At 39.9% G+C, this 23,691-nt stretch overlaps 1 protein-coding gene and 1 long non-coding RNA gene across 5 annotated transcripts in view; one reads left to right on the forward strand and one right to left on the reverse strand.

Annotated features, from left to right (window-relative positions):
- Positions 1–23,691, reverse strand: part of LOC133629856 (uncharacterized) — a 643,518-nt gene that overhangs the window by 346,903 nt on the left and 272,924 nt on the right. For all 3 annotated transcript variants that reach the window (XR_009821132.1, XR_009821131.1, XR_009821130.1), the window contains exon 3: positions 7,302–7,518. This is a non-coding gene — a long non-coding RNA (uncharacterized LOC133629856). The remainder of the gene's footprint in view (positions 1–7,301; positions 7,519–23,691) is intronic.
- Positions 1–23,691, forward strand: part of cdh10a (cadherin 10, type 2a (T2-cadherin)) — an 87,966-nt gene that overhangs the window by 16,205 nt on the left and 48,070 nt on the right. For both annotated transcript variants that reach the window (XM_062020902.1, XM_062020903.1), the window contains exon 2: positions 7,213–7,560. In XM_062020902.1, coding sequence (XP_061876886.1) covers positions 7,354–7,560 — 207 coding nt within the window. In that variant the 5' untranslated portion in view covers positions 7,213–7,353. The remainder of the gene's footprint in view (positions 1–7,212; positions 7,561–23,691) is intronic.

Consider the following 23,691-nt stretch of genomic DNA (forward strand, 5'->3'; position numbering starts at 1 on the left):
CGTATATTTCCGGAAGTCCGCGCATCCCCCGGGCGCAGATTTTTTATTATTTTTTTACCGCCTGGTTTGCTTGTTTTTTTGTTTTTTCATCGATTATCGCTTTCTGCCGGTATTTTGTTTTGTTTATATTTGCCGGGTCAAATGATTAATGATTAATTATTGGTCGACTTCAAAGTAATGCACTTTCAGGTACAATTTCTTACATTTTGATTCGCCGAAAGTTTAATCGATCACAAATACTGCATTTCCGGTATTAGGACTCCAGCATGTTATTGTTTTCGTCATGGCGAGCAATAAACCCAAGAAGCGAAGCTTCAATGAAAAGTGGCTTCAGGAGCCACTTTTCAGCAAATGGCTCACTTATGACGATGGAAAAATGTTTTGCATGCCATGTAAACGGGCTAAAAAAAAAGAACACCTTTACGACCGGGTGCACTGATTTTCCAAGATCCAGCCTCACCACGCACCAAGAAACCACAGTGCAACACACCTTCACATAGAGTGGATCAGGTTGTTGATTGTGGCCTGTGGAATGTTGGTCCACTCTTCAATGGCTGGATATTGGCAGGAACTGAAACACGCTGTCGTACACGCCGATCCACAGCATCCCAAACATGCTCAATGGGTGACATGTCCACTGAGTATGCTGGCCGTGCAAGAACTGGGATGTTTTCAGCTTCCAGGAATTGTGTACAGATCCTTGCACCACGGCGCCGTGCATTGCCATGCTGCAACATGAGGTGATGGTCTCGGGTGAATGACAACAATGGGCCTCAGGATCTCGTCACTGTATCTATGTGCATTCAAAACGCCCTCAATAAAATGCACTTGCGTTCGTTGTCCATAACATACGCCTGCCCATACCATAACCCCACCCCCACCATGGGCCACTCCATTCACTTACAGATGTAGCGACGAACTGTAGTTACTGACAGTGGTTTTCTGAAGTGTTTCTGATCCCATGTGGTGATATCCTTTACACACTGATGTCGCTCTTTGATGCAGTAGCGCCTGAGGGATCCAAAGTCACGGGCATCCAATGTTACGTGCAGTGATTTCTCCAGATTCTCTGAACCTTTTGATGATATTACAGACCTTAGATGGTGAAATTCCTAAATTCCTTGCAATAGCTGGTTGAGAAATGTTGTTCTTAAACTGTTGGACAATTTTCTCACGCATTTGTTCACAAAGTGGTGACCCTCGCCCCTTCCTTGTTTGTGAATGACTGAGCATTTCATGGATACTCAATCGGGGCACCCACCTGTTCCCAATTAGCTTGTTCACCTGTGGAATTTTCCAAATAAGTGTTTGATGAGCATTCCTCAACTTTCTCAGTCTTTTTTGCCACTTGTGCCCGCTTTTTTGAAACATGTTGCAGGCATCAAATTCCAAATGAGCAGATGTTTGCAAAAAAATTACGTTTTCCAGTTCGAACGTTCAGTATCTTGTCTTTGCAGTCTATTCAATTGAATAGAGGTTGAAAAGGATTTTCAAATCATTGTATTCGGTTTTTATTTACGATTTACCTAACGTGCCAACTTCACTGGTTTTGGGGTTTGTATGTATATATATATATATATATATATATATATATATATATATATATATATATATATATATATATATATATATATATATATATATATGTATATATATATATATACATATATATATACATATATATATATATATATATATATATATATATATATATATATATATATATATATATATATATATACATATATACATATATATATATATATATATATATATATATACATATATACATATATATATATATATATATATATATATATATATATATATATATATATATATATATATGTATAAAGCCTATACACAAATATGTCTACATATTATAATAATATAATGGATATATAATTGATTATTAAAATTGGTTATCAAAAGTATGTGAACGTTACACTCCTACCTTGTTTACTTCTGTAATAACCTCCTTAAGGTTTTGTAATCAATTAGAAATATCAAGAAGCTTTAATGCGCCAAACATGGATCAGTGTGGAGAGAATGTTTTGCATATTTCCCATCTTCCCTTGCAATGCATGATTTTATAATATCCACAAAGTTCAATGAGCAGGTTGTGTTATGTGTGACCATGTGTGTTGAATTTTTGTGCTGGTTGACATTTTTTCTGCACCATGACTAGGTAAGGTTGCTTGGATTCGGTCCTATAAGTAAATGTTGTGCTGTGTTATGAAGCAAGTACAAATAATGGCAGAGTTAGTTCCGATGGCTACCAAATGACAGGCGTTTTGTTCTAAGCAATGGGGGGAACTTTGGACTTAATTAATTCCATATGCTATCATCAATGTTAAAGCAGGCTTAGAGGATAACAAGAAATAAAAGCAAATGTTTCACTTTCATAAACATGTTATTAAATACTGCTTAATCACGTGTATTTAATTTCATAAAATACAAATTTGGGTTATTTCCTTTTACTTGCATGTGAAGTATGTGCATCCATCCTCTTACAGGAAAATCTCTTATACAAGTACAATACTTGGATTATAAAAATCTGATCAGTTTCAGTTATGTCTAAAAGTTCAGTGAGGAGAATTTTTTTCAGATGGAAAATGTAACTCATAGTTCAGTCCCTACTTTTTACGAACCTGGGTCGTCTGGCATGAGAGACAAGAGTTTTAGTTTCCGAGCTAAAAGCTTGAACTACTCCCTTGGTAACCAGCACTGCTCTTGAGGTTGTGAAGGAGTGAGGTTTACCAAGGTACGCATGGCCCAGACACCAGCTGGCCTTCGTTACACTCACCCCTCTAAAACCTCACCTTCATCCGGGTCACGGCACCGCTCTAAGCCGTCTGGTTCAGTCCCTGCTTTTCTGTTCTGCCCGGGACTCCAACCTGAGTTGTCCTGCTTGGGAGAGGAGTGTACTAGCTACTGAGCTAAAAGCCCGAGCTATCAACTCAGTAACCAGAGAGTGAGGTTCATCAACGTACACAAGGCCCGGCCCACTCCGTCGCATATATACAATACTCCATCTTAATATATACCTACATTCACTAATTCAACAGTGCATTCAAATATATGTATCTTATTTTGTTTTGTTAACATTCTTTTAAACAAAAGCCACAGGCAGTACGGTGTACCAATACTAATAAAGTAATGTACTAATGAATTAAAAACGATACTTTTTTTTAACCGACATGATGTGCGCCGTGGTGACAATGCTGGCATACAAGCCGCGGCGTATGTCAGTCAACACACACACACAGCACTTGCAAGCAGAAACAGTGTAAAGACAGAAGACTGAAAATTGACATATTTTGGCTTTAAACCAAACAATAAAGGTGACACACTAAAGCACTGCCCCGCAAGCGGTGCTTTAAAACATGGCTCGCTAACAGCTAGCTAGCGGCTAACGTCTCTCCATAATGTTTTAGCTACTTCTAAACCACTAATCATTGCCTCCATCACAAAAAAGTATGTTTTTTTACATGTATCATCCCTGCAGAACGAGGAATAGCTAAACATGCTTCACTACACACACAGGAGGATACAATAGCTAACAGCAAGCTAGCGCTCCCGAATGTAAACAAATGCCATTGGTGGATCTACACAGACATCGGCTGAAACGGTATCAAGTACGGGAGCCGTATCGAGTCAATAATAAAATGATTACATCAAGATTTTTTATCACGGCAAAATCTTTTTTTAATTTTTATAATGTTTATTATGTTTATAAACTCATGAAATACATCCCTAGACACATGAGGACTTTGAATATGACCAATGTGTGACCCTGTGATTACTTGGTAGTGGATCGATACCCTCATTTGCGGTATCACCCAAAACTAATGTAAAGTCTCCAAACAACGGAAGAATAAGTGAATATTAGATTTTAACACAAGTGTAGATAGAACATGTTAAAACAGAAAGTCAGCAGATTTTAACAGTAAATGAACAAGTACATTAATAATCAGTTTTCTACCGATTGTCCCTCATAATTTTGACAAAATGATAGAATGGAAAAAGACTATGTTACTGTGTCAGCAGACTAATTAGGAGCCTTTATAATCGGTTTGCTTACTTACTACTAAAAGTAAGGTTTTCTAGTCTGTTCACTCCTATTTAATGCCAACATTATTAATACAAATGTATGTGTAATGTATCATAATATTTTTTTATTTTTTTAAATAAAGCCAATAATGCAATTTTTTTTTTATTTTTATTTTTTTAAGAAAAGTATCGAAATACTCTTGGTACCAGTACCAAAATATCGGTTTTAGGACAACTTTAGTAGCACAAGCACCTGCTCGCTCACATACGCCATTACAATCCTTACTAAGAGTACTACATCTCCTCTTGGTATGATTTTTTGTTGTATTTATAATCCGATTATCAAGAATAATAATGCCACATGATCAAACAATGTACTAATATGATACCATGAATTGGTTTACGTGGACCCCGACTTAAACAAGTTGAAAAACTTATTCGGGTGTTACCATTTAGTGGTCAATTGTACGGAATATGTACTGAACTGTGCAATCTACTAATAGAAGTTTCAATCAATCAATTAAAAGTCACACGAACATTAAACACATTACACAGGTGGTAAATTCTACAGTGTAAATTTTGTATTGGCGACTTTTCTGAAAAACCGCCGACTTGCTTGCGCACTAAAGCAGACAGGTAATACTCGCTTACGCACTGAATAAGAAAACGGATACTCGGCACGGTCTCTTATGGATTTTAGCATTCTATATTATCAGACAATGTGCAAATGTGTATGTTTTTCTAGGGCTGGGCGATATGGCTGAAAACTATATCATGATATACGTTTTTTGTATTGATCGTTATTTGATAATTTTTGTCACTTATTTAAGCCTGCCAATAAATACAGTAAACAATGTGCTATTTATCAGTGGAGAGGGTGTCTGGTAGCCAGGTAGAATGAGGGTAATAAAATAAATAAAATAGATTTGGAGTTAGTTGCAGATTTGAGACACTAGATGGCAGTAGTTAGTGTATAAGGTATTGAGTAGTTTGGCAGGCTACTCATTAAACCCACACGTTGGAAGTGTCAGGATGTTGCCAAAAAATAAAACCAACAAAACCAAGGACACGTTTCTGTTATTGAGTTGATATCAAGATATTACGGTTTCTCTCCTCACTCCATGAAGAGAATCCACAGCGAGACAGAAAGACAGCGCAACCAATCTTGGTAGTTTATACTGTTACGTAATTGGCTTTTAGCATGTCCCTCCATTCAGTGAGACTTCTGTTTCCCTGTTGCTGGGTACCCAGAGTGGGACTAACTTCATGAATCGGATCTTGCTTCATAATTTCTGGTTTCTTCCAACCAAAAAATGTAAATATATATCGAATATTTATCGAACACATTTTATATTGATATCGATTAAGTGTCTATCGCCATATATATTGATATTTTACCCGCCCAGCCATAATTTTTACATAACAAAATGTAAAAACAATATTAATATATTATTAATATTAATAACAATATAATCTTAGAGAACAATGTAATTTAAAACATGTGTACGCACGTACAACACTTAAGACCTTCAGTATATCAGTATGTGGAATTAAATTATGGAATGGATTAAGCAAAGAAATCAAACAATGCACTAATATGATCCACTTCAAAAAACTCTTCAAACTTAAAGTGTTTACAAAGTACAAAGAAGAACCATGATAAACATTCTGAATTCATTTCATCCATACATTCATTTTCACTATATGAAATGTAACTTACTTCACCGAGTATTATTTATTTATTTACTTTTATTGTGATTACTTATGGAGTATATTGTGAATACATTGAGAACAGGAAGTGAACAAAGGTTTTAGCAACTGTTATGTAGAAGAAAAGGGGTAGGATTAAATAAGCTCTGCTTCTTCCTATTCCTTTTCGAACATGTTGAAAAGAGAAACTGTAAATTGCGATGTATCATGTTGTATGCTTGCATGTTCGAAATAAACTCAAACTCAATATTGGCATCATATAGAGCAGTGGTCCCCAACCTTTTTGTAGCTGCGGACCGGTCAACGTGGGGGGTTAGGGGCGCTATTTTTTTTTTCTTTTTTCATAAAGAAATACAATCATGTGTGCTTACGGACTGTATCCCTGCAGACTGTATTGATATATATTGATATATAATGTATATATTGTGTTTTTTATGTTGATTTAATTAAAAAAAAACAAAAAAACATCTATTTTATTTTTTTTTTTTTAATTTCTTGTGCGGCCCAGTACGAATCGGTTGGGGACAACTGATATTTTAACAGTATCATAAAAAAAGATTTTATGAACTGGCATTTTCTTATCAAAACAAGTGAAGTTCTGCCTCAGCTGTCAACCCTGACCCAGATCTAGAGTCTTCTGTACATTACATACTTGCCAACCTTGAGACCTCCAATATCGGGAGGTGGGGGGTAGGTTGGCTTGGTCGGGGGGCGTGGTTATTTACAGCTAGAATTCACCAACTCGAGTATTTCATATATATATACTGTATATATATATGTATGAAATACTTGACTTTCAGTGAATTCTAGCTATATATATATATATTTATTTTATTTACATAGAAAAAAAAACAAACTTGAATTTCAGTGTTCCGGTGGCTATCCATTAGATGGCAGTATTGTCCTGTTTAACTTCTCCGTTCATGATGAGTATATCATTTCGGCCACCGTGTTCAATGGAGAAGTCTGTTCTACAAAATATGACGTCATTGGGCAGGCAAGCTGTTTATATTGTGGGAAAGCGGACGTGAGAACAGGCTGTCCCCACTCAGTCTCAGGTCCGCATTGAGCTGGAGGGGGCGTGGCCTCCAGCTCCGGCTGAATACCGGGAGTTTGTCGGGAGAAAATCTCTGCCGGGAGGTTGTCGGGAGAGGCGCTGAATACCGGGATTCTCCCGCTAAAAACGGGAGGGTTGGCAAGTATGGTACATTAGCGCCTCGGTTTTCATCAGTAATCTGTTCCCAAAGGTCCAACAAAGACCAATGGTACGTCCTACTGCTCAAGAGCTAATTTCATTTCAATGCCTCTCATTGCCTGATGATGAATGTATGATATTTTTGGACGTGGAATCAGAATATTTGATGCAACTCTGTGGCTGTTATTAGAAAATGTGGTTTGGATTCAAGCCCACTCAAGCCTCGACAACTAAAGTTTCCTGTTTTTCCACAGAGCTCCGGTGTTTGGCGGCACCGTCAGGAGTACGATGTGTGTTCTGCTCACGCTACCTTGCAGTGGTCACCGAGTCACGAGCTACTCACCTTAAATTTGCCCAGTCGTCCGGACGTGAGACCCCCTCGCCGCTCGGATACCATGCTCATCGGCCGGGTGGTCCTGGCGCTCTGCGCCCTTTGGCCCGTCGCCGTCGCCCTGCCTCTCACGCCTGGGAATATTGGGAATGCGTTCGGGACGAAGGAGAGCGACGGCAGGATTCTGCACCGGTCCAAGCGGGGATGGATGTGGAATCAATTCTTTCTGCTGGAGGAATACACGGGGAACGACCATCAGTATGTCGGCAAGGTAACGTGGCCGGATAGATTGGGTGTAGAGTAATTACTGTAGGCCCGGCTCCCTGCTTTGATTGGCTCTAAGAGGAATGGACTGACACAAAGCTGTCTGCTGCCAAAGGAGAGATGGGACGGCCCCGGCGAGAGCTTTGCCTCCTCAAGTCAATTCAACATTGTCTTCCTCAGGCTGGCTATTAGTACGAGTCTCTTTGCACAGATTGATCCACTACGAGCATTGTGGCCCCACAGAAAGATCCATTAATGAATCTATTTGTTGCAACAAAGCCAGATCGTGTAGACGAGCTTAATAACATAAGACCAGCAAAATCAACAATTGTAAAATGGTGTGTTGTGCAAAATCTAGCCTTGATGCTGGAATTTAGACAGTTTACAAGTGCTTTTTGGTCAGACATATTGTGGCTTTATGCTAAAGAGCTGTGCTTGTCCGCAAGTGTGTCTCTAGTTTTCACACATTGACTGTACTCCGTAAGTCAGACCTGGGCAAATTAAGGCCCGGGGGCCGCATGTGGCCCGTTGAGCTTTTCAATCTGGCCCGCCGGACATTCCCATATAATTATTTTAGGTCTTTAAGATGGAAACTGTTGCTGCCATTAGGATGTGCAGTGATGTTTTCAAATGACCTTAAGTCTTGAACTCTACAAAGTATTTCAATGGTTGGAATCTGCGCTTTTCCCCTGGTATACTTTTGAGACTTTTATTAGTAGGTTGCACAGTGAAGTACATATTCCGTACAATTGACCACTAAATGGTAACACCCGAATAAGTTTTTCAACTTGTTTAAGTCGGGGTCCACTTAAATTGATTCATGATACAGATATATACTATCATATATACTATCATCATAATACAGTCATCACACAAGATAATCACATTGAATTATTTACATTATTTACAATCAGGAGTGTGGAGGGGGGGTGGGGTGGGGGGATATGGACATCAAGTAGTGGACATAGAGAGAGAGAGAGAGAGAGAGAGAGAGAGAGAGAGAGAGAGAGAGAGAGAGAGAGAGAGAGAGAGAGAGAGAGAGAGAGATCAGAAGGCATAAGAAAAAGAATCTGCATTTGATTGTTTACATTTGATTATTAGCAATCCGGGGAGGGTGTTAGTTTAGGGTTGTAGCTGCCTGGAGGTGAACTTTTATAGCGGTTTTGAAGGAGGATAGAGATGCCCTTTCTTTTATACCTGTTGGGAGCGCATTCCACATTGATGTGGCATAGAAAGAGAATGAGTTAAGACCTTTGTTAGTTCGGAATCTGGGTTTAACGTGGTTAGTGGAGCACCCCCTGGTGTTGTGGTTATGGCGGTCATTTACGTTAATACTAGTTACTATGGTAATCTAATTAGTTACTATGGTAATGTAATTAGTTACTAATCCAAATCACAGCAGCTCAGACGAGGCACCAAGCAGTGTGGGTGGGGAGCGTTTCCACAGAGTGTTTCCAGAGCGGCCAGCCTGAAATGCAGGTGTCAGGGACAGACGCGGAAGGAGATTTTTACAACAAAGTTCTAAAGCTTAGTGATATTTTAGATTGTAGGTGGGGTTTTTTTTTACCCTTCGCGTTCATATTTCACTGTGTTCGTTGCATTTTTGTTGCGTTTTGCTAGATTGTCGATTGAGAGGGGGTGTGACGTTCATATGCAGGCCTGGCCCTAACCAATCTGGCGCCCTAGGCAAGATTTTAGGTGGCGCCCCCCCACATCGGCAGTGAAGTGTATATACTCACAAGAAACCGAATAGCTCTGTCTTTGACCTTTTTTTTTTACTTAAAGAAAGCAAATTAACATATTTTATGAGAATGTTATGTTATGATTATCTTTAACCGAATCACAGCAGTGCTCAAATTAAAAAAACAGCATTCCCTCTCATGTGATATTGCTTAATTAACATTAATGATGTGCATTTTAACAACTAGGCTTACAACTATACCTAATATATAAAGGGGTGGAAAAGTGACTATTACCTGCAGGGCAAACATTAGCTAACCAGAAGGCAATAACAATGTAAACAAAAAACACCTGCATAAAAGAAGATCTAATACAAATGTCCCTGAGGAATGTAAGGTGGGAGTACTGTAATTACCTAACGTTACATTATTATTTTCCATAACAATTTAGCCCCCTCCACAATATTAACCCGACGTTAAAACAGAACTAGCTATTTATTGATTAGCAATTGCAGAATCATGTAACATTAGCTTAATGCTAAAAAGCCAGGTTACTATCACATTCTGTAACAGACAAATAATTTCATGTAGGCTAACGTTACCTACCTGCTACCTCTGTCTTTTTCTCGTTTCGCCTCCTCTTTTCTCTTTTTTCTTCCCTGGGCACCTGACAGTTTTGGCCGTTTTGACATCTTGTGTTGATTTTTTGATGTGGTGACATCCAAAAAGAGTCATGATACGGGAAGGGAGGGGGGGGGGGGTGTAATGTTGTAACAAATAATATTTCTATTAAATAGGCTTTACTTTGCATTTTAATTAACGTGGGATTATTTTTTGTATTTAAAAATAATAGTACCAAATTTTTTTAAATTTATGTATTTATTTATTTTCTCCAACATTTGTGGCATTGGCGTGGCGCCCCCTAATGGACGGCGCCCTTAGCATTTGCCTATACGGCCTATGCCACGGACCGGCCCTGTTCATATGTTGTCAATATTCAGTTTTTTTATCGGTCATAGTTAATATTGTAAATTCCACATTCTTTCCATGTACATTCTGGGTGTCCCAATCCATTCCGGTTTTTTTTAAGGCGGTTTGTCATAACGTTTTTAGCATTCAATCAGACATTATTGTGAGGTTTTGTATCAGTGTTCCTAAAAAATCATATATACCGGCCCCCAGACACATTTTTTTTCTGTAAATATGACCCCCTGAGCCAAAATAATTGCCCAGGCCTGCTGTAACTGCACTTGTCCAAAGAAAGAGATCAGTGTTTCTTAACCTAACGTAACGAGCCAAAAAGTATGGGTTTTTCAGCTGTGGTCTGTTCGGGTCACAGCGGTACTCAGTTGTAATACACTTTCCCACCACTTGTGGCAGTAATGGCAATCTCAAACAAACAGAGGAAGTCTGGAACTAAAGTCACAGAGAAGTTTCTCAAGCGCAATAATTATGACTAAAGTGGTGAAGCTGTATTTCCATTTGCGCTTGGATTTTATTGACAGGTTAGTTAAGAAACATATTCATTATTAACTTAGATTACTTATTTTAGCACAACATAACTATATTTAAATATATTTTTCATCAGTTACTTATGAGTCCCTTCTTGGGCAGTATATTTGGTTAATACTTATTTTTCTAATCAGCCTGACCTAAGCCTAAATGTGTTGTGTTAAAATAATAATCTTTGTGATTAACACATTAAGTTAAAGTTAAAGTACCACTGATAGTCACACTCACACACACACACTAGGTGTGGTGAAAACCCATTTTTATAGTCTTTGGTATGACTCGGCCGGGGTTTGAACTCACGGCCTGCTTTCATATCATATTACAAGGTTGTAGACTGTAAGTAGATTATAATTATTAAATATGATTAAGATCAAGAGTAAGAATATTTATTTAGTGTTGATATTTGAGTGGGGCCCCGGGCCCTCTAAGGTGGAAAAGTTGGGCCCAGAGGTCAAAAAGGCTAAAAACCCAAATACCACATACAGCAACGTAACATTCAGGAGTAGAACAGAAGGACACAAACATTAGCAACACTAGCAAGCACGGCTTGTGAGCTGAAGTGCTAACATTAGAATTTTGACAGCAACCTCATGCTAGTTGAGCCTATTTGCTGAGGAAAAACTAAACAACCAATCTACAGATGCTAAACTGACTGAGGGATAGCGGGCACAGCTAACGCTGGTATTTGGCATTTTTGCCTATTGTAATTTCCAGCTATGTCTTGGTGAATGCCTTTGCTCAAAAGGTCAATTTCTATCATGACTAGGAATGGGTACTGAATCAAGTACTTTTTCTGGCACCGAGTAAATCCCGCCGGTTCTACGTCGCACCGATTCTCGTAAATCCAATGGTGCCATGATTCGGCACTGAGAGCGGACGCAGCCAAACTAAGTTATGTTACAATTTTCAATGCCAACAAAGAAATTGACTCCAAAAACTTTCCAAGGTAAGTTAAGTAAGGCTCCACTTTACGCTAATATAGTTTGAAATGCTACTAATTAGCATTAGTGTTTTACATGGCGATTTTAACATCTCCAAATTTGTTAATGAAAACTACAACCAAGATGCACGTTACAATCAAACAGCTGGTGCGTAATAAGTACAAAACTTACAGTATTAACACTTTTTAGGGCGCAACCCATGCATCCATCTATTTTCTACCGCTTTTCCCTTTCGGGGTTGCGGGGGGTGCTGGAGCCTATCTCAGCTGCATTCGGGCGGAAGGCGGAGTACACCCTGGACAAGTCGCCACCTCATCACAGGGCCAACACAGATAGACAGACAACATTCACACTCACATTCACACACTAGGGCCAATTTAGTGTTGCCAATCAACCTATCCCCAGGTGCATGTCTTTGGGTTTAACACTTTTTAGGGCGCAACAAAAGACCAAAAAAGCAGCATAATCTATACCAGGGGTCACCAATGCGGTGCCCGCGGGCACCAGGTAGCCCGTAAGGACCAGATGAGTAGCCCGCTGGCCTGTTCTAAAAATAGCTCAAATAGCAGCACTTACCAGTGAGCTGCCTCTATTTTTTACATTGTATTTATTTACTAGCAAGCTGGTCTCGCTTTGCTCGACATTTTTAATTCTAAGAGAGACAAAACTCAAATAGAATTGGAAAATCCAAGAAAATATTTTAAAGACTTGGTCTTCACTTATTTTTTTTACTTTGCTTCTTATAACTTTCAGAAAGACAATTTTAGAGAAAAAATACAACCTTAAAAATGATTTTAGGATTTTTAAACACATATACCTTTTTACCTTTTAAATTCCTTCCTCTTATTTCCTGACAATTTAAATCAATGTTCAAGTAATTTTTTTTATTTTATTGTAAAGAATAATAAATACATTTTAATTTAATTCTTCATTTTAGCTTCTGTTTTTTCGACGAAGAATATTTATGAAATATTTCTTCAAACTTATCATGATTAAAATTCAAAAAAATTATTCTGGCAAATCTAGAAAATCTGTAGAATCAAATTTAAATCTTATTTCAAAGTCTTTTGAATTTCTTTTAAAATTTTTGCTCTGGAAAATTTAGAAGAAATAACGATTTGTCTTTGTTAGAAATATAGCTTGGTCCAATTTGTTATATATTCTAAGAAAGTGCAGATTGGATTTTAACCTATTTAAAACATGTCACCCAAATTCTAAAATTAATCTTAATCAGGAAAAATTACTAATGATGTTCCATAAATTATTTTTTAAATTTTTTCAAAAAGATTCGAATTAGCTAGTTTTTCTCTTCTTTTTTTGGGTTGAATTTTGAATTTTAAAGAGTCGTAATTGAAGATAAACTATGTTTCAAAATGTAATTGTCATTTTTTTCGTGTTTTCTCCTCTTTTAAACCGTTCAATTAAGTGTAAATATCATTAATTATTAATAATAACATAGAGTTAAAGGTGAATTGAGCAAATTGGCTATTTCTAGCCATTTATTTAAGTGTGTATCAAACTGGTAGCCCTTCGCATTAATCACTACCCAAGAAGTAGCTCTTGCTTTCAAAAAGGTTGGTGACCCCTGATCTATACACTACTGCCATCTAACATCTCGGACTTCAACTCAATATCATACTTGCAAAAAAGACCTAGAAATGTGTTAATAAAACAAGATACAACAACTGGACAACAGCTCCTTTTTAAATGGATGAGCTATTCGGTACAATACAGCAATGAGATAATTGCATGCAAATACGCAGTGATGGGCAGTAACGAGCTACATGTAGCTAAACTGCATAGCGTAACTTGATTTTCCAGTAGCTTGGCGATAGCTTAGCTACTTTTAGACCCATGTAAATAGCTCAAAACTACAAGCTAAAAGAGAGAAAATGGACCGCAAATCCAGGCCAAAAAAAAATATGGAGAAAATCCAATGATCTGGATGAATGAGAACATCCATACATACGGAGAACATCAATCCAATCCGATCCACTTTATTTACATAGCACATTTAAACAACAAAAATGTTTCCAAAGTGCTGCACAACAATATTAAAAACAATATTATAATATCATCCTTAGCTCCGACAATGACTGAATAAAAACAAAAAAATAAATAAATATAAAACCAATATAAAAATAAATATGATTAAAAACTATTTCAAAGGGTAAAACCAATTAAAACAATAAATAGAAATCAAAATTTTAAAAACACAGAGGACAACACAGGACCACACAAGTCACGTAGTGTTAAAAGCCAAAGAATAAAAGTGCGTTTTAAGACGAGACCTAAAACACTCCACTGTGGGAGCAGTTCGAACATGGAGGGGCAGAGTGTTCCAGAGCTTAGGGCCGACCACAGAGAAGGCCCTGTCTCCCCTGGATTTAAGTCTGGTCTTGGGCACCACGAGCTGGAGCTGGCCCTCGGACCACAGAGCGCGCGCAGGAGAGTACATTTGGATGAGGTTCGAGATATACTGACGTGCCAGTCCATGTAAAGCTTTAAAAGCAAAATCAATTCTAAAATGAACAGGGAGCCAGTGCAAAGTCTCAAGAATTGGGGTTATATGCTCGCGTTTCCTGGCCCCTGTTAAAAGTCGTGCTACCGCGTTCTGGACTAACTGCAACCGGGAGAGAGCTTTTTTTGTGTTTGATGAGTCACGATTGGCTAAGGTTAAGGTGAAACATTACAGATTGGCAAATCAGCGGCAAGATAAGGCTGGTCATTGAAACTAGTAAGCAAAATCATAACAGTCATGCACTTATGTCATATGACGACGAAGGAGTCAGAGACAGAGGGACGCTTCAAGCTGACCAATTAAAAAAAAAAGAAAAAATATATTTTTCCTTTAGTAAAGACGACGACGTCCAGGAAACCCACAATAATGCATGTCCTTGGCCATATTTAGACAAATGTATGTATTAGAGAAAACAAAACCTTAGTTTTTAGTTGTTTACTCTGTAAACAAAAATCATAACTGCTCACTTCATCTAAGACGTCCAACACAAATTTAGGAACACACATTGAGGTGAGTTGAGTTCATGAAAAGTTTTACTGCACATAACCATTACCAACTGTTCCCAAACAACACAAGTCCTTTTTTTTTTTTTTCCGTCACGCTATAGATAGATGATTGTTTTTTTTTTTTTACTGTCAGTAGAGAAAATTAATAACGTTATAGGGGTGGGCCAAAGAAAAGGCAAACTTAATAAATACACACAGTGGGGTGAGATGTAGTTGGAGGGTGTCCCCAGCTAAATAGGATAGGATAGGACTTTATTGTCATTGCACAAGTACAACAAAACTATGTTTTCAGCACAAACCCGTTCAAGATTAGACAAACAAACAATGTACAGGGTTACAGAACAGGAACGCTGATGGTTCGCCAAAGGCGCCCCGTAAAAGATAAGAAAAAGGTAAAACGCTGGGGAAGAAGATGAGTAAAAAAATGCAATCTAGACTGGGCTCCTAAGGGGGCCTAGTCTGGAGTGGGAAAAAAACCTCCATGCAATGCACACATAAACACGTTACATTTAATCACGACAACTCGCAACAGAAGGGCGGGGAGTTGGGACCCTGGAGGGCGACTGCTGCTACGAAGCGCTGCCAGCCGTCCATCACCCCGAGGGGAAACCAGCGGTGGTGAAGGCGTGGGGTGGGGACCGCCCTCACCAGAGGCAAGACAGAAAGACAGATAGTTAATAGTAATGGACCCTTATTGTGTCCGTTGTACACTCGCAGTTACATTAACATTGATATTATACATGCGGGCCCATAGATAGATATGCTGATAAATGTAGATTTGATGCAGCAAGCTACTTTTGCCGTGTAGCTTGTAGTGTAGCGTGCCTAACTTACTCAGTGGCCTTAGGGTTAGAGTGTCCGCCCTGAGATCGGTAGGTTGTGAGTTCAAACCTCGGCCGAGTCATATCAAAGACTTTAAAAAATAGGACCCATTACCTCCGTGCTTGGCACTTGGCATCAAGGGTTGGAATTGGGGGTTAAATCTCCAAAAATTATTCCCGGGCGCGGCCACCGCTGCTGCTCACTGCTCCCCCCACCTCCCAGGGGGGTGATCAAGGGTGATGGGTCAAATGCAGAGAATAAATTCGCCACATCGAGAGTGTGTGTGACAATCATTGGTACTTTAACTTTAACTTTTTTTTAAACTACAAATCTCTGGGGATAGCTTCCCCTGTAGCTTAGGTACATTTAATCGAGAGTAACTTGTAGTTTAGCTTACTACAGTTTCCAAGTCGCTTGCACATATGCCCCCTAGTGGCTGTGAGCGCTTCTTCTCTGAAATGCAAAACAAATTCTGTTTTTTTCCCGATCATTCCGACTTTCTTTCTTTAGTTTACTTCGAACATGAACACACTTACATCTTAATACGTCACACAATTTCATATCATTTCATTTTTCATCATGCCCGAAAACATATATTTACAATTCAGTTTCAGGTCAGCATTTTAGTTTTACGACTTAAGGCTTTTTTCCCCCTGAAACTTGCAAGAAGGGCGGCGACTAGAGATGTCCGATAATATCGGCCTGCTGATTATTGCTTTAAAATGTAATATCGGAAGTTATCGGTATCGGTTTGAAGAAGTAAAATTAATGCCTTTTTAAAACGCCGCTGTACGGAGCGGTACATATCCGGTAAAACACGGGATGTAGGGCATACTTGCCAACACTCCCGATTTTCCCGGGAGACTCCCGAATTTCAGTGCCCCTCCCGAAAATCTCCCGGGGCAACCATTCTCCCGAATTTCTCCCGATTTCCACCCGGACAACAATATTGGGGGCGTGCCATAAAGCATAGCGTCCTCTACGACCTGTCGTCACGTCCGCTTTTCCTCCATACAAATAGCGTGCCGGCCCAGTCACATAATATATGCGGTTTTAACACACACATAAGTGAATGCACAGCATACTTGATCAACAGCCATACAGGTCACACTGAGGGTGTACGCATAAACAACTTTAACACTGTTACAAATATGCGCCACACTGTGAACCCACACCAAACAAGAATGACAAACACATTTCGGGAGAACATCCGCACCGTCACACAACCTAAACACAACAGAACAAATACCCAGAACCCCTTGCAGCACTAACTCTTCCGGGACGCTACAATATACACCCCGTGTACAGTACAGTACATATTCCGTACAATTGACCACTAAATGGTAACACCCGAATACGTTTTTCAACTGGTTTAAGTCGGGGTCCACGTTAATCAATTCATGGTAAAGTTACATTGTTTAATGCATCACAACAAAATTAGGCATAATAATGTGTTAATTCCACGACTGTATATATCGGTATCGGTTGATATCGGAATCGGTAATTAAGAGTTGGACAATATCGGAATATCAGATATCGGCAAAAAACCTATTATCGGACATCTTTAGCGGCGACAATCATATTACTTGATTGCCCCAGGCTTCGCTATACATCTTAAAACAATCTCTGCCAATTATCTGTCAGTCATCAACAGAGCTACGCTAGTGTTGCTAACATTTGTGTCGTCCCCTTCAACTCCGGTACCTGATATATGGCATCTATTATGTAGACGAAAAAAATGATGGGCTATGGAACGTTCCAGATCCTTCCGGATCAGAGAGGTTCCTGTCAGCTGAGCTCGGGGGCGTGCACGTTAAAGACAGGTGTGATGAGAAAAGAAACGCTACACTTATCAACTCCGGCGAGGCAAATGTGGCGACTGTCGACAGCCAATTTTCTCGGAGGAGGCTGCCTTTCATCACACACCTCACATCCTCGGCGGTAAACAAGTGTGCGGCTTTGAGCCGCGGGGGGGCTCTGACAACTTTGGCGAGGAAGCGCATCACAAATGCAACAGCGGCGCTGAAGAAGAAAGCGTATCAATCAGGGCGGGCCGACGGAATGCTGCCGTGTTGTGTTATGTGATGCGGCGGCAAAGTAAATGCCAAGAGTGAGGCAGGTTATCAGTTGATGCCGCCTTGATGTTCCCCTGCAGCCGCGTGACAGCCAGCGAACCGGCTTCATTTCTCCTGTCCAATATCCTTCATTACTCAGCTGTCAGGAAGAACACGAGGCTGTAATGAATTGCTGAGGAAATGTACTGGGTGGGTGTGGAGTGGCGGTCCACGCATGGTTTGGAAGTTGACGTGGAATAATTGAAAAAAACGGAAACGATCGCTATCAAACTATGCTTGCTTCCAAGAGCGGAAAAATAACATTTGGTTAAAAAAAAAAAAAAAAAAAAAAAATTACCATCACACTAATCCAGGGGTGGGCAATTAATTTTTACCGGGGGCCGCATGAGCTACCCGAGCACTGCTGGAGGGCCACATCGACAATATTTCAATTAAATTTTGCTCAATATTATTTTTGATATATACCGTAAGATAAATAATAATAATAATAATAATAATAATAGTAATACTTCAACATAGTGTGTGTAACAGCATTCCATGACTAATATATATAAATTAACATTAATAATAAATGACAGTAAAATAAGCACACGTATGACTGAGGAGTCATAGTGTAACTTTGTGTGGTGTTTGAGTTGTCCGACTTTTTGTGTGGCCTTAAACGCACCAGTGGTTTAGTGCTATGCGTGTTGGTGACAGATGACAAGTTGGTTTTGGCCTGGTTTGTACGGCAGAAAATGACTAGTTTTTCGAGATAGAAGTGTTTTACTCATGTTTTTGGTGTGGTTATGTCCGAATATAAACAGTTTTGTTCAATAAAGTGATCGATATAATTCCTGTCCTCGAAGCATCTCGATAGACGTTACAATAATTGAACGGTGTTCAATTGAACGGTGTTGACGAACACCGTTAGGGCCGCTTGTTGTCACTGTCACTCAAAGTTGCATTGCAAAATTCCATAGAATAAATATGTTTATTTTGTTTATAATTCAGATGGGATTTGATTTGGTGCGCGGCATATACTTGCTGCGCGCAGCGGACGCTTGAGCAGTGCGCAATTGCGCAGGCACGCACCTTAGGTGAGGGGACGTTGCTTGGCAGTCCATGTCTTGTTGAAAACACGCCATTCCTCATCAACTTTTCTCTTTTTAGCGTCTCGGGTGTAAACCGTGCATCACTTGTCGCTGCATGTGCACCTTCACGCGCAGGTTACACACGGACACACGCCCATAAATAATACTTTTCAAAATAAAAGCAGCACAGTTGTATTGCGCGCAGGACATAGATGTTTTTTCAACTTTATTTTGTAATTGCAGTTGTTCACATTCACTCACAATCACGCACACGCATACGTCCACACGGAAGTAATACAAATAACGATTTTCAAAACAAAAGCAGCACCGTTGTATTGCACACTCGACATAGATACTTTTTAAAATTTATTTTGTAATTTATAATTGGCCTCACGCGGGCCGGACAGGGACGCACAAAGGGCCGGATGCGGCCCGCGGGCCGCAGAATGCCCAGGTCTGCACTAATCCATCCATACATTTTCTACCGCTTGTCCCTTTTGGGGTCGCGGGGGGTGCTGGAGCCTATCTTAGCTGCATTCAGGCGGAAGGCGGGGTACACCCTGGACAAGTCGCCACCTCATCACAGGGCCAACACAGATAGACAACACTCACATTCACACACTAGGGCCAATTTAGTGTTGCCAATCAACCTATCCCCAGGTGCATGTTTTTGGAGGTGGGAGGAAGCCGGAGTACCCGGGGGGGAACCCACGCAGTCTCGGGGAGAACATGCAAACTCCACACAGAAAGATCCCGAACCCAGGATTGAACTCAGGACTACTCAGGACCTTCGTATTGTGAGGCACATGCACTAACCCAGACCTGGGCATTCTGCGGCCCGCGGGCCGCATCCGGCCCTTTGTGCGTCCCTGTCCGGCCCGCGTGAGGCCAATTATAAATTACAAAATACATTTTAAAAAGTATCTATGTCGAGTGTGCAATACAACGGTGCTGCTTTTGTTTTGAAAATCGTTATTTGTATTACTTCCGTGTGGACGTATGCGTGTGCGTGATTGTGAGTGAATGTGAACAGCTGCAATTACAAAATAAAGTTGAAAAAACATCTATGTCGTGCGTGCAATACAACTGTGCTGCTTTTATTTTGAAAAGTATTATTTATGGGCGTGTGTCCGTGTGTAACCTGCGAGTGAAGGTGCACATGCAGCGACAAGTGATGCACGGTTTACACCCGAGACGCTAAAAAGAGAAAAGTTGATGAGGAATGGCGTGTTTTCAACAAGACATGGACTGCCAAGCAACGTTCCCTCTAAGGTGCGTGCCTGCGCAATTGCGCACTGCTCAAGCGTCCGCTGCGCGCAGCAAATATATGCCGCGCACCAAATCAAATCCCATCTGAATTCTAAACAGAATAAACATATTTATTCTATGGAATTTTGCAATGCAACTTTGAGTGACAGGGACAACAAGCGGCCCTAACGGTGTTCGTCAACACCGTTCAATTGAACACCGTTCAATTATTGTAACGTCTATCGAGATGCTTCGAGGACAGGAATTATATCGATCACTTTATTTAGCAAAACTGTTTATATTCGGACATAACCACACCAAAAACATGAGTAAAACACTTCTATCTCGAAAAACTAGTCATTTTCTGCCGTACAAACCAGGCCAAAACCAACTTGTCATCTGTCACCAACACGCATAGCACTAAACCACTGGTGCGTTTAAGGCCACACAAAAAGTCGGACAACTCAAACACCACACAAAGTTACACTATGACTCCTCAGTCATACGTGTGCTTATTTTACTGTCATTTATTATTAATGTTAATTTATTTATATTAGTCATGGAATGCTGTTACATACACTATGTTGAAGTATTACTATTATTATTAATTATTATTATTATTATTATTATTTATCTTACGGTATACATCAAAAATAATATTGAGGTAAATGTAATTGAAATATTGTCGATGTGGCCCTCCAGCAGTGCTCGGGTAGCTCATGCGGCCCCCGGTAAAAATTAATTGCCCACCCCTGCACTAATCCATCCATACATTTTCTACCGCTTGTCCCTTTTGGGGTCACGGGGGGTGCTGGAGCCTATCTTAGCTGCATTCAGGCGGAAGGCGGGGTACACCCTGGACAAGTCGCCACCTCATCACAGGGCCAACACACTAGGGCCAATTTAGTGTTGCCAATCAACCTATCCCCAGGTGCATGTTTTTGGAGGTGGGAGGAAGCCGGAGTACCCGGGGGGAACCCACGCAGTCTCGGGGAGAACATGCAAACTCCACACAGAAAGATCCCGAACCCAGGATTGAACTCAGGACTACTCAGGACCTTCGTATTGTGAGGCACATGCACTAACCCCTGTACCACCGTGCTGCTCACACTAATCTAGCAATACAATGTAATAATTAATTGTGATCACACTAGGCAAACCAAACTATAATTATGTTGTAATAAAACATCCATCCATCCATCTTCTTCCGCTTATCCGAGGTCGGGTCGCGGGGGCGGCAGCCTAAGCAGGGAAACCCAGACTTCCCTCTCCCCAGCCACTTCGTCCAGCTCTTCCCGGGGGATCCCGAGGCGTTCCCAGGCCAGCCGGGAGACATAGTCTTCCCAACGTGTCCTGGGTCTTCCCCGTGGCCTCCTACCGGTCGGACGTGCTTTAAACACCTCCCTAGGGAGGCGTTCAGGTGGCATCCTGACCAGATGCCCGAACCACCTCAACTGGCTCCTCTCGATGTGGAGGAGCAGCGGCTTTACTTTGAGCTCCCCCCGGATGGCAGAGCTTCTCACCCTATCTCTAAGGGAGAGCCCCGCCACCCGGCGGAGGAAACTCATTTCGGCCGCTTGTACCCGTGATCTTGTCCTTTCGGTCATAACCCAAAGCTCATGACCATAGGTGAGGATGGGAACGTAGATCGACCGGTAAATTGAGAGCTTTGCCTTCCGGCTCAGCTCCTTCTTCACCACAACGGATCGATACAGCGTCCGCATTACTGAAGACGCCACACCGATCCGCCTGTCGATCTCACGATCCACTCTTTCCCCACTCGTGAACAAGACTCCAAGGTACTTGAACTCCTCCACTTGGGGCATGGGTCTCCTCCCCAACCCGGAGATGGCACTCCATGTAATAAAACATAATCAAGTGTAAAAAACTAGAAATTGGTTATAAAAAAGTAATCCAGTGAAAAAACTACCATCATTTGGTTCTAAACCCCAGAAAAAAACCCCATTTCGATCCAACTAAGTTAGCGGGAAAGTGGAATAATTAGCATTAGGTTGCCAAAAAATAAAAATATGTAAGGCTTGTGAGCAAACTAGCCAAACAGAACAAGCATTTTGTTGTAAAACCAACATGGTACCAAAATGATTTTGATACTTTTCGGTACTTTTCTAAATAAAGGGGACCACAAAAAATTGCATTATTGGCTTCATTTTAACAAAGAATCTTACAGTACCTTAAACATATGTTTATTATTGCGAATTTCTCCTTAAATAAAATAGTGAACATACAAGACAACTTGTCTTTTAGTAGCAAGTAAACAAAGGCTCCTAATTAGTCTGCTAAAATATGCAGTAACATATTGTGTCATTTCTCATTCTATTATTTTGTCAAAATTAATTATTAAGGACAAGTGGTAGAAAATGAATTATTAATCTACTTGTTCATTTACTGTTAATATCGGGTTATTTTGTCTTTTAACATGTTCTATCTGGGGCGATACAGCTCGGTTGGTAGAGCGGCCGTGCCAGCAACTTGAGGGTTCCAGGTTCGATCCCCGCTTCCGCCATCCTAGTCGCTGCCGTTGTGTCCTTGGGCAAGACACTTTACCCACCTGCTCCCAGTGCCACCCACACTGGTTTAAATGTAACTTAGATATTGGGTTTCACTATGTAAAGCGCTTTGAGTCACTAGAGAAAAAGCGCTATATAAATATCATTCACTTCACTTCACCATCTACACTTCTGTTAAAATGTAATAATCACTTATACTTCTGTTGTTTGATACTTTACATTAGTTTTGGATGATACTACAAGTTTGAGTATCAATCTGATACCAAGTCGTTACAGGATCATACATTGGTCATATTCAAAGTACGGTACTTTTCAGAGGCTGTATAGTACCGAATATGATTCATTAGTATTGCGGTACATACTAACATCGGTGTACCGTACAACCCTACTAGAACGTGGATCTGAAAAACTCAATCAAGTGTTAAAAACTATAGCACTTGGTTATAAAAAAAACAACCATTATGATCAAACTAAGCTGGCAACAAAGTGTAATAACTAATAATAATTTCCAAAAAATTCAACAGTTCCAATCCAACTCGCCAAACGGAACCAGCATTTTGTTTCTAAAAATCGTAATCAAGTGTAGAAACTAGTTATCTAGTTTGAAAACAACCATTACGATCAAACTATGCTAGTGACAAAGTATTAATTAGCATTCGGTTACCAACATTTTTTAAATCTTATGACTTGTGATCAAACTAGCCAATCAGAACGAGCATTTTGTTGTAAAAAGCGTAATCAAGTGTTAAAAACTAGAATGTGCATCTGAAAAACTCAATCAAGTGTTAAAAACTATACCACTTGGTTCTAAAAACAACAACCATTATGATCAAACTAAGCTAGCAACAAAGTAACTAATATTGATTGCAAAAAAAAATCAACAGTTCCAATCCAACTAGCCAAACCGAACTAGCATTTTGTTTCTAAAAAAACGTAATCAAGTGTAGAAACTAGTGTCTTTTGGTTCGGAAAAAAACAAAAACCATTACGATCAAACTAAGCTAGTGACAAAGTAATAGTTAACATTTAGTTGCAAAAATATACAAATGTCAACAGTTGTGATCCAACTAGCCATACGAAACTAGCATTTTGTTGCAAAAAATGTGATCAAGTGTTAAAAACTAGCATTTGGTTGAACAATGATTATGATTAAACTAAGATAGAGACAAAGTGAAATAAGTAGTATTTGGTTTTCAAAAAAATAAAAATCTCAATAGATGTGATCAGACTAGT

Source organism: Entelurus aequoreus, linkage group LG15 (genome assembly GCF_033978785.1).
Source record: "Entelurus aequoreus isolate RoL-2023_Sb linkage group LG15, RoL_Eaeq_v1.1, whole genome shotgun sequence".
In the NCBI taxonomy this organism is placed as follows: Eukaryota; Metazoa; Chordata; class Actinopteri; order Syngnathiformes; family Syngnathidae; genus Entelurus; species Entelurus aequoreus.